This window comes from Pisolithus orientalis (genome assembly GCF_024613125.1).
Source record: "Pisolithus orientalis strain OTSU chromosome Unknown F5J12scaffold_56, whole genome shotgun sequence".
Taxonomy (NCBI): domain Eukaryota; kingdom Fungi; phylum Basidiomycota; class Agaricomycetes; order Boletales; family Pisolithaceae; genus Pisolithus; species Pisolithus orientalis.
In genome coordinates, this window is record NW_026260837.1 from 222,869 (window position 1) to 235,294 (window position 12,426).

The 12,426-nt window shown below is 46.7% G+C and overlaps 1 protein-coding gene across 1 annotated transcript; it reads left to right on the forward strand.

Annotated features, from left to right (window-relative positions):
* Window positions 1-2,679: 2,679 nt before the first annotated feature.
* On the forward strand, window positions 2,680-3,779 carry F5J12DRAFT_786433 (uncharacterized protein; the record flags this gene model as incomplete). The annotated part of the gene is made up of 4 exons (XM_051743448.1): window positions 2,680-2,883; window positions 2,937-3,179; window positions 3,235-3,441; window positions 3,525-3,779. The coding sequence occupies 4 exons, from the start codon at window positions 2,680-2,682 to the stop codon at window positions 3,777-3,779; spliced, it is 909 nt and encodes a 302-aa protein (XP_051595403.1).
* Window positions 3,780-12,426: the final 8,647 nt, after the last annotated feature.

The window sequence follows — 12,426 nt, forward strand, 5'->3', positions numbered from 1 at the left end:
CTCAGCCATAGCATTCAAAACAGGAGACAGGGGTAGCTGGGTGAGAGTCTCGACAATATTCAGAGTGTAGTTGAGCTCAGCTCTAGAGATGCCAAAGGCAGTCTTGGGGTCTACTTCAGATGGAGAGTTGTGAGACTTGCAAGGTTATGAGAGTGCTCCTACAGGCATTCACTGACTGTGGGAAAGAGTGGTGGAGGAGTGGGGGAAGATTGATGAGGAGCAGTGTCAAAAATGAATAGAAAGCATGCCTAGAAGGATTGAAGCAGTTATTAGGGCCAAAGGAGTTCATACAAAGTACTAGATATGTAAATTGATATAAAGTCAAAAAACTGACTGCATGAGTCATCATTTTGAAATGGCTGCCATTTGATCAAGCCTTATCTGAAACCCTTGACCCCTGCACCAATAGAGAGCCAAGGGTAAGGGCTTTTTTTCATACACTTGTAGGTTAGGGCCTAGGTTAGGTGGTATGGGGCATTATTGACTTTAGTGGAAAATGTCCAAACATGCAGTCAGTTTTTTGAGCCACTGTACTGAGGCAGTGCCTGTCCCCAGTTTCTGGCCTCTGTTTTCTACATTCCTCACTTAACCCTTAGTTTCCTTGCATTGCTATTTGTTACATTTCACCCCTTTTTTCACCTTGTTGTTACCTCATTTCCCTTTTGTTGGACTTCTTTTCTTTTTCTGGCTGTCTTCTCTCTGATCCAACAGCCCTTTATATCCACCACTAGCATTAGTTCCTTGTGCCTTGCTTAGGACATGCAACATTGTAGGAATAAGTCCAAGTAGCTGTATGACACAAGCTAGATAGCTTAGATAACAACAATAAAATGAAAGGAATGAATTGCTCATCCCAAGGGATTCTGAACTGCCAAAGCTAGAAGGTGGGTCCCAGTGCCTTGTAGCAGTAGTGGCTTGTGATGTGTGTGGCATGCTCTGCAGAGTCATACTGGTGATGTGAGTGGTGTGAGTGGTATACATAGTTTGTGCATGGTGGGTTGCAGGATGTGCAGTGTGGACAAAGTAAGAAGAAACTCATGGTGACCTTCCAGTGTCCAAAGGGTGCCATTCTGTACCTAAGTACAGGACTTTATAGTCTGGGAAAACCTGGAACTGAAGTAAGACAGGGTACAAGTAAAGGAAAGCTGTGCAACAGCACATACACAAGAGACAGGCCAGAACAGGGGCCAAGGGTATACTACTAACATAAAGGGAACAGAGACCATGGTAAAAGAAAAGAGTCTGAAAGAAAGGAAGTGACCAGAGCACAGTGGCTGCAGGTATAGCATTGCATGATGTGAGACACTACCTCTGGGTAGCATGCAATTAGGGGGGAAGCTGTAGGGCAATCCCTAGGCTCAACCCAAGGGGTGCTGAGTAGGAAGGAGACATAGAATATGGTGGTAGGGTCAATTGAGGAGTTGAATATGGGGCATGGAATTTAATTCTGCAGAGACGTAGGCAAATCGGGAATGAGTAGACTTGTGTACAAAATTCCGAGTTATGACCTTGGCACAAAGAAGTAATTCCAAGACTTGTGAGACACAGAAACACAGAAGACACAGTAGATATAGAGTACATGGCAGACACTTTTGAACACTTAGATATGTGAATGACTTGGATAGTGACTCCAAAAGATGGGTGGTATATTTCTGACATCATGGTGGAATTATATAGTACAAGGGAAGCAGGTACAAGTTGGAGTAAGGTGGGGCAGAAAAACTAAAAGACTGGAAAATAAAGGAAAGGATGTCAGTGAAGTACAGATGCATGTGAAATAGTCTGGTGGGTAGTAGACAAGAGTAAGAACAGAACAATGGTAAGGGGTATCTTCCAACAGAATGAGAGTATGTGTACAAGTGGGAGGTGGAGCTGAGCAGCACAGGGGGGGCAGAGCATAGCATACTGGCATGAAGTCCAGCTTGCAGAATTTAGGGCAACAGGGGAAACCAGAGTTTATTAGAGGTAAATGGCATGGATGACCAGTGATGTGACTGAGCAGTGGCACAGCTGCTGAATTCCAGGTGACTCTGCACAAATGCAGAATTTCTGGAACAGTGTCTTGATGACTGAGTGACATGCTGAAGGGCAGTAGAAACTCCAAAGGCAACAGGGGTTGGGAGGAAACTTGAGGATGCGAGTGGGAAAAATTCTGAAATGGGTTTGTTGTAGAGGCCTGTGGAATTTAGTGACAGATTCCTGTTCCAGCCTCAGGGAGTATATGGCTCCCTACAATGAGAGGGAGTGAGGGAATGGAATGGGAAGGTAGCATGTGAACAGTGGCATGTTTGAGAGGCCTGGGAATGTAATGATAGTCATGGAATGGTTGATGATAGGGGTTTACATGTCCAAGGAATGCAGATTCCTCACACCTGCAGGGGACTTAGATGCTGACCATCCCTGGTCAGCCACAGGCATGGAGGATGTAAATAACTTAGCTGGATGGTGATGGTGAAGGTGTAGTGCCAAGGATTCAAGAACACCAGTGGATTCCACATAGAAGCGAAGGAAATGTGGTGCCAAGGAATGCAAGAAGACCATTGAATGCCACATATAGGTGTCTGGACCAATGACATAAGCATCTCATGGCCACAAAGTAAATATTTGTTAGTGCATGGCTCAAACCTTCACATCATTCTGATTCTTTCCCCCTCATCAATCATCTCTCTTACTCATACCATGTCTGCTAACCATGCCCCTCATCTCTTGCAACTTGTACTTGCTCTGACCCCAGATCCTGTGGAAGCTGAAAGGGCTTCATTAAGAGAGCAGCTTGCAGCTGCATCAGCAGGGCTTGTGGCAGAGGCAAAATGTGTGCCCAATGACTGGGAGGACATGTGGGAGGAGAAGGTGACATGGCTGAGGTGCTGGGAGGAAAAGACAGTAAGTGGTTCATTTGGTGACTTGGCTGTGTGACATCAACAAGATGGCCACAGGCAATATTGATGCCCCTGGTCAAGCAAGGGAAGGTGCTTGGGGTTTCTGTATGGGTCAGTGCAGAAGATGCTCCTGTGCTGGCAGAGGCTGATGATCTTTATGAACAGTGGACTGCAGAAGAAGCTGAAGCACATGCAAAGGTGGAGCAGGACATTCAGATGGGGGAAGAGACAGTGGTGGAGCTCAGTGATGATGGTGCAGTGAAGATGTCGCATGTGGAAGTTCCACAGCCAGCTCACAGGGTAAGTCACCATGGGCACATTGTTCAGTCTCATTGACACTGCAACCACACAGCAGTCTCAGAAGACCATTTCTGAAAGCAACAAAGAGCCTACCTGGCTGAAGATCTGTATCCCAGCCACAGGTATGATCACCCACAAGGAGCCATGCATGCAGTGTGCCCTGAAGAGGATCTCTTGTACTGGAATGTTGGGCAAGACCTGTGATGTGTGTGCAAAGATCAAGCAGGGCTGTGAAAAGTCAAGCAAGGCAGCAGGCAAGAAGGTGCAGGCAGGCACATCAGTTGGTAAGTAGTGGTTGTGTCTCAATGCATCTGAGGCTAACTTGCTACAGCATGATCTATGAAGGCCCCTAAGGCCAGTCCATCAAAGTGGGGTCATGATGATGGCAACAATGACATCATGGAGGTGGTCAAGAGCAGGGCCCGCAGAAAGGGTAAGGTACCAGTGTGTGGTGGATTGGATGACAAGACTGCTGTGGCCTTGTCTCGAGCACTGATGATGGTGAGGGCCAAGGCCATGGCTTCGCACACAGCCACCATGCATCTGCAGGTCTGCATCAACCAGCTCATGGAGGCCCTTGAAGAGCTTGGCATAGAGTAGATGACCACATAGTTTGTAGATTTGTTCTTGTGCCTTATGCACAGGAATATACCAAGTCTTGTCTTGTCCCATGTAGTTGTGATGTAAGGCATTGTGGGAGACTTGTGTCCACTTGGCGAAGAACTAGCCCTGGATCAGTGAAAGTATTGTAGAGTGCATGGGGTACCACCTGACTTGTCTTCTTCATGCAACTTTTGACTTCTCTCAGCAGTGAGTCCTCATAGTATGGTGTTGATGGTTGGATGTAATGATGTCTTGAAGAGAGAATGAGGGGACAGTTTATTGGGTAACTGGGATGATTTTGGGGTATCAAGTGTAAGGAGACAGAAGAAGAATTGAAAGGAAAATGGATCAAGGGGTGTGTACTGACTGTGTGTTCAAAGAGAAAATGTGCAGGATAGTTGCAAGTATCTGCAGTATATGGCAGCTGAGGATGGCATCAGCAAGACTAGTGAGAGAAGTGACAGGAGAGACATTGTTTTAGTTATATACTTATCAGGTGTTTTGTTATTTTTCTAGACAGTTTTGGACTTTTTGTTAGTGGTTTGTATGTTGTTTGAGTGTGAACTAGCTATCAGTAGAATCACCAGACGAAACCCAGGGTAGAACAGAGGTCTCCAGACAAATCCCAGGGTAAAACAGATGAGGGGAAACAAACTATGTTTGGTATCAGATGGGGAAAGTGGTATGCTGGTCATCCCTGTGGGGGACTGTGAATGCTGACTGTCCCCAGTCAATGTGGGAGGTGGAACAAAGGTAGTGGGAGAAGCTGCAGGGAGGCAGTTGAAACCATGGCAGGGGGTAGGGGTAGCATAGGAGAGGAGGGCATGGAGGCAAGTAGGAAGGAAAGAAGGGGAGGGCATGATGGACAGGCTGTGGGTGCTGGAACAGGTGGATAGTCAGCTGTCTGAGGCATAGGCCTTGGCTTCATCATCAGTTGGTTCATCCTCAGCTTCTGTGAGAAGGTGGTCTAGTGCCTTGTCATCCAAACCAGTAATATGAGTCACAGTGGCACAGCTGTGTGACCATGGGTGGTATGGTAGTAAGTGGAATGCAGCAAAGCAGAGCTTGGAGATGGAGCCATCTAACTCAGCCAGCAGGTACAAGCCCCCAGTGGTCCAGCAAAGGATGACCATGGGGCCAGTGTACTGCAGCTTCATTTTCCTGTTCAGTTCTTTCTCTACTCAGGAATTGTGAATGAGCACAAGGGTGCCAGGTGCGAACTTATAATCTTTAATGCAATGTTGGAAGGCAGCTTTGAACTGTTTGGCCAACTGGAAGTGCACATGGAGGACATTGTTGTGGACCTGGTCCAGGTTGTCCTGATGCTTCTGTAACTGGTGCATGCACCTGGCAATCAGTTTGGTGGTGGTCAGTGGTGTCACATCATCATGGGATAAGGGTAGAAGGAAGGTAGCCTCAGCAAGGTCAAAGGGGAATAGCAGCTCAACACCATGTACCATAGAGTAGGGGGACAGACCAGTGGACTTCAATATAGTGACCCACTTGGCCCAGAGGACAAAGTGCATGACAGTGTGCCAGCAGCAGTCATCGTTCTCACAGCTCTTCATGATAGCCTTGCATACATCATAGTGGTGATGCTCTATGATACCATTAGCCTGAGAGTTGTAAGGAGAAATGTGGATGTGATGGATATGATATTGCATGGCCAGGACATCTAAGGCTTGAACAAATGCAGGACCATTGTCCATAACAATTTCAGTGAGTGGACCCCAGTGGCACAGGATGTCCTCAAAGATGAAGGATGCAAGTGCAGTACTATTTTCCATGTGCAACATGCACCATTCTGGATATGAGGTGAGTGTGCATCAAGCCTGTACTATGTACTGGTAGCCACCAGCTTTGGGCATTAGCATTGTGTCAATATGAGCTTTATGAAACAGGCCCCCTATCATGGGCACAGTGGGGGGCATGTGAAGTCTCTGCCATCAGTAAACCACTTTGTGTGCTGGCAGTCCTAGGGAATCTGTCCAGTGCTGGACAGCTCTGGACAGCTCTGGCCAGAAAAAGTGATTTACTGATGGCATCTGGCAAATTTGGCATTCATGACAAGTACAAACATACCATTTCACATCCTCAACAAGCAGAGGCCACCAGAAGTGGAGAAGCAGGTGGGTGTGGATGGTGAAGATACCTTTGTGTCTGAGGTCATCATGCATTTCCTTGATGAGGTGATACCACTTGGATTCATTGACAATGAGCTGGTGCCATCTGTGCAGTTCTCTACACCATAAGCTGCCATTGAGGAGGAAAAAACAGCTGGTGGAGTTAAAGAAGGATGAGCACTGTGCATCAGTAAGGTCAGGGGGTTGGTCACAGGTCACAAGGAACATGCAGATCATTGCTATTTTTGCCTTGCATGTCCAAGCTTTTGCAGACTGCAGGATGGCTGGATTGTGAGAGGTATCAGGGGAGCAGTTGGTATCAGTGGTTGCAGAGAATGTGAGGTAGAAGGATACAGGCAGTGGGAGGCATGCCCAATGGCAAGCAGGTGACAGTAAGGAATGATGATCTTGATTGGAGACAGATGTAGGAGGTGGGTGGTCATTGATAGCCTCTGTAGAGAAGGAGTAAAAACAGTCTAACCAGTCCTTGTGGTCATCATCCTCAGGTGGGTTGAGTTCTGACTGCAGGTGGTGGGAGAGGCTGTCAGGGCCAGCATGCTTGTCTGCAGGAACATATACAAGTTTGAACAAGAAGAGGAGGACACCAGCAATCCAGCAGTTGATTGCCATGTTAGGCTGTGGGTCCAGGTTGTTTATCATGACTTTAATGTATTTCACATCTACTTCCACAGTGAAGTTGGTGAGACCAAATATATATATGCATACCACATGCAACATGTGGAATAGTCCATACAACTCCAGGGAGTAGCAGCTTTCCACTTCATTGAGGGTGATGGACCCAAAGTGACTAGGGTATCATTTCCCACCCTTGCCAAGTTGGTAAAGGATGTAGCTGATTGTGATGACCAAAGTGTCAACAGCTAAAATCACTTAACCACACTCATAGTCAATCCACTGGAGTGTGGGGGACTTAATAATTTCATCCTTGAGTTGTTGCATGGCAGCACATTGCAGGTTGTCCCATGTGAATGGTACATCCTTTCATGTGAGTGCAACTAGCAGCCATGCAATCTTGGCAAAGTCTTTGATGAAGATGCAGAGGACACTGCAGACACTGAGGAAACCATGAACCTGGGTCAGGTTGCAGCACTCAGGCCAGTCACAGATCTTCTGCACTTTGCTCTCCTCAGGAACACAACCTTTGAAGGTGCACTTGTGGCTGATGATCACAGCAGATGGAGCAGCTAGCACAAACTTCTTTGCTGAGACAGTGGCTCCAATGTTCTGCAAATGCTGAAGAATGCAGTTAATGACTATACAGTGATTCCAGATAAACTTCCAGATTCCAGGGTTCTCCAGGATAGTCTCATAGGAACCATCTGCATGCTGATAGTGGGTGGTCTTGGATTTTATGGGGTCATTGTCAATGAAGGGTAAGGTATGATGTGGGATCTCATCTTGGAGCATGAATGCAGTATCTCCTTGGTACACCTGTACTGCATTTGCATGGCCTTGCAGCAGGGTAGTAAGTCAAGGTGGCCCAAGCAGGGTACTGAAGGTGGCAAGGTTGCAGGAGTCAATGTGAAGCATGCACTGATCATACCCAGAATAGAGGTCCATCATTGTGTATACCACATAGCTGGCAAAGGATTCTGCAAGATGTTCTATGAAGGGAGGAATGGATGCATTGTGAATGGTCACTGCATTCAGGGGCTGTAAGTCATGCACAAGGTGAAGAGACTTTCCATCTTTCTTTACTACACAGAACCAGTGAGAGTGGTAAGCCACCATAGAAGGCTCATACATCCCAGACCTGATGCAATCTTTAATCATGTTGATGACCTGGGCATGGATCAGGCTCAGAATAGGGATATTGCACTGGACCCAGGGTGTGTGTGGGATTGTTGGGATCTTTACAGGGGGGAAGTAGCATTTGTCTAGATGTCCATGCTCTGTGATGTCCCAGGTGAATGCAGGCTTGTGTACCACAATGAGCCAGGTAACAAGTTTGTGTTCCTCTGGCCAAAGCCAGCCTGCTGGGTCAAGATCAAGCTCTGTGGCCCTTTCAGCAGTGAAATGAATACCCAGAGTGAAGTCTGGTGGGTGTGTTGGTAGTGGTTGGAGGCCAGCAAGCAGATCATCAGGCAGGCTGTGCACAATGCAGAACTCTTCCACCATTGGGGCAGGTACTCTCCAAACCTTCTTGGCAACTGGCTTGTATATGAGGGTGTGAACTGTGGGGTCTATTTGGTAAACACTATTAAAAGTGGCTACAGCAGAGGGGTTTAGTATTGTCTGAGTGGAGGAGAGGAAAGTGAAGGTGGGTGAGTGTATTCCAGCAGGTATACTCTGCAGCATGGGTACTGCAGGTGAACTGAAGTTTGTAGAGGTGAAGGCTAGGAAAGACACTGGGACTGAGGAATGGGTAGCAGCAGCTGAACAGGAAACAGGACATCTTAGTAGGCTCTACCCAACCATTTGGTGGATCATCAATATTCAAAAACCCCATTTGATAATACTCTGGTGACTATGGAGTGCTTGCTGCACTTACAGCACAGGCAGCCCTGGTGCCATGGGCATGTGGGTAAGATGTATTTGTGGCCATCATTTGGGTCATGGAGAGTGATCCACTGTCTGCCATCAGGGTAGTCATTTGTTATGACACTCATGAGGCAGATGAACAGGCAACCAAGAAGCATGTCAAAGTTGGCATGCTCAATTACCTAGACTTGGAGCATGACTGGCCCAGCACTGAAGTCAAGTTTCAGGTTCTCTAGAATGCCTACAGTAGTGTCCTTAGACATGTTAGCAGAGGTCATAGTCATGAGATGGTCACTGTGTAATGGGAGCCCAATCCTTTCCCAGATGTGCCTGGGCATGGCAATGATTTCTGAACTGGAATCAAGCACACAGTTGATAGTGACATCAGTCCTGGGGACTTTGGCTTTGATGCAGCAGAGCAGTAGGGTGTGGTGAGCCACAATGGAACCATTGTCACCATGGGTGACACAGTCTCCATATTTGCATGCAGTTCAGTGTGGGTTGTGGCTGGTTAATTCATTTACATGCACTCCCTCATCATCCTTGCTATGAACTACTTTTATCTCATTTGTGGCAATGCATTTGGCCATGGTGATGTCCCTGAACTGTTTGTGAAACTCAGGGCCTACTGTGAATAGTTCCTTGACAGGCAAGGTGATGCTGGTTTCAAGCACACACTCCATGATATGCTTGGGTGTGGCTTCATCTTCAAGTGGGAATGAGTAGTGGTACTGGTTCTGGTTGTGGGTCAGAGCTGGGTATGATGCTTGTGATGGGACAATTGCTGTGGGCACAGGGTCCTTGCACATGGATACTGGCATGGGGTTAGTTGCTGAAGCATATGGTTTTGTGGTTGCAAGTGGTGGTGCAGGTGCAGGGGGCTCAAACCTCTGACAAGCAGCACATGAGCTTTGAACACCAGGGGAAATGATTTCTTCTTTGACAGTGGCCACATGGGGATCCATGCATGGGGGGTTGGTCAGACATGCTGTGGGTCATGCTGTAATCTCTACCCCATTGAAGTGGGCTTTCTTTCCATGAGAGACTGCACTTTTGTTACCTTTATCTGCCTGATAGGTAGCCCATGCTTGAGCAACATATGCCTGAAATATGCCTGAAAGTCAGGGTTGGCTAAGTCAGCAGCACATTCGTCAACATCCTGAACAGTGTTTGGAAAGGCAGATGGCTGGATCTCCAACTGCACATTGACCTCTGGATGAGCAACACAGAATAAGTTGGCTGTCCCCTGAGAGGCTGGGTTGCATGGAGCAGCAGGAGTTGCAGTGCATGCACTGGCCTGGTCTCTGTCAGCCATGATGCGGTCAACAGCATCTTTCAGTGAGTCACATTCAGGGAAGCATGGAATTCTGCTTCCATCTGCCAGATAGAGACAGTTGTCTGTACCCTGTGTGATCTTACTGGCATGGATATAGACTTCAATGAGCATGCACATTCTCATCCAGTGGTTTGGGTCTGCACAGAAACTGCAGCCAGGCCTGCATTGTGGTGGCAGGTGCTGTGTTTGGAAGTTGTATTCTTGTTTGACAGCAGTACCAGCAGGTGGCACTTGTGGGAGGTAAGTCAGTGAGTGCACTGGGGCAGGCAGAGCTGTGGTTGCTAATGTCAGAACTGTGCTATGGAGGGCAGATCTGGTCAACAGGAACTTGGCAGCTCAGCCAACTTCTGCAAGTGGGTAAGGTGTAGAATATATACTACAGGACTATTAGCAGAGTGTAACAACAGGATGTGGAAAGTGCTCACCTCAGTTGGGTTAAGTAGCCAACTGAGGTGTGAGTATGCTACTTGAGTACAAAAACAAATGTGATTATGTAATATGGCTAAATGCATACCATAATACTAAGTGAGATGCAGATCAAAGTAAAATGTGAAAGACAGAATATACAACATAAGGATCATCTGGGTGGAGGTCAGTTTGAACTATAGAGAGCTGATGATGAATATGATCTGCAATGGCCCTTGGGAAGCTGTGTAGGAACATGGAGTCCCATTCTGTCTCTGCAAGCTTTTTAGTTTTAATGAGGAGAGCAGAGATCTTAGCAAATTTCCACTGGTACTCTCTGAGGTTGTCCTGGCTTTGCATGGGCTTGGACTGGTATTCTTTGACAAGGTACTGCAAATCCACATGGCAGTAGCAGTCATCACCTTTGCAGCTGGGGTACAAACCCTTGACAGTGACTATCCTCCAATGAACCAGAACAACCAGATAGAGGATTTACCCCCAGTATCCTCTCAAACCTCTTTAATCAGTCCCTCTCTTCACTCAGTACTCCCATCCCACCTGTACCAACCCTAACACCTTCAATTCCACCCCCACCCCTGAATATGATGTCTGGTTCATCATCAAAGGCCATGACTGGCACTGCCATCAAGGCCACAGAATTGAAGATTGGTTCCCTGTCTGATTTTGATGGTGACCAGAAGAATGCCATGAGCTGGCTGTTTTCAGTCCAGACTTACCTCATGGTAAATGAAGAAGTCTATGACATCAACACCAAGAAAGTGGTGTTCACTCTGTCACATATGAAGAAAGGGGTTGCTTGCTCTTGGGCAGCAACCTTCCAGAAGGTATCCCTGGAAAAGACCCCCCCAGCTTCAGCTCCTTTGCCAAATTCACAAAAGCCTTTAAGGCATCATTCACCTCCTCCAACTCTGCCAGTGTCACCATCTCAAAGATGTGCACCCTAATACAGAAAGATTCTGTGGAACAATACATCATGGACTTCTGGACTGCCACTGCTGACTTGACCATCATGGAAGATGTTGATCAAGTTTTTCTCTCAAGGTCTCAAACCATTCATCATCAACCACATCTACATGTCAGAGACCACACCCACCAAGATTGAAGATTGGTACAGTCAAGCACAAAAGTTTGATGCTAAATGGAGCATTGCCTTAGTAAACATTGCTAGGGCATTAGGAAAGGATTTTTAGAAGGGAACTCTGTGTTGATGCCAGATGTTTCCAGTAAAAAGGACAGCTCTATTTCCATTGCACCTGTACTAGTATCTTCTACTCCAGATCATACCATGCAAATTCCAATTTCTCTCTACACATCAGAAAGAACTGGAAAAGTCATCAGCACCACCACACTGGTTGGTTCCAATGCAGAAATATCTTGCATTCATTGGGGTTTTGTGTGAAAGCATAGAATTCCCACCCAGTGACTTGTCAAACCCATCTTTTCCAAATATGCAGATGGATCCCAGAACTCCAAGGGAAGAATCTTGTTTTCTGCCACCCTCTATTTCAAGATCAAAGGACTCATTCATCAGTCCTTCTTCCATGTCATCAACTGTGGATCAGAAAACATGATTCTTGGCCTCCCTTGGCTGCAAGAAAATAACCCTGTATCAACTGGAGAATGGGAACCCTCTCTATTGATGAGAAGACTGACAGGTCAAAAGAACTATCCCACAATGTCTCCTCTGTTGCTGTTGAAGGACCCATCATGAACCTTGTGTCCCCTGTTGAAAAGAAAGGGATAAACAAGTTCATGGACTATGAGGAACCCAAAGAGGAAATGATATGTGCTCATTTCATAATGGCACTTGGAAAACTCATTGAGGAAGCCAAGAAGACCAATCCTAGGAATAATCTTCTTAGAAAAATCACCACTGCCACAGAACTGGCACAGGAAGAAGCAAAAAAGAAACTGAAAGCAGTCCTCCCTGAGGATTATAAAGGGTTTGCCTCAGTTTTCAAAAAACCTTCCAATGGAGTACTACCTCCATCCAGACCCTATGACCATGCCATAAACCTTACTGAGGACTTTGTCCCCAAGGTGGCAAAGGCTTACCCACTCTCTCCTTCTGAAAGAGAGTTGGCAGAAAAGTTCATCAAAGAAAACCTTCATGAAGGGAAAATTCATCCCTCCAAATCTCCCCAAGCTGCCCCATTCTTCTTTGTTGGAAAGAAAGATGGCTCCCTTTGTCCCTGCCAAGACTACAGATACCTGAACCTTCCCCTGATCTCTGACCTGGTTGACAAACTCAAAGGAG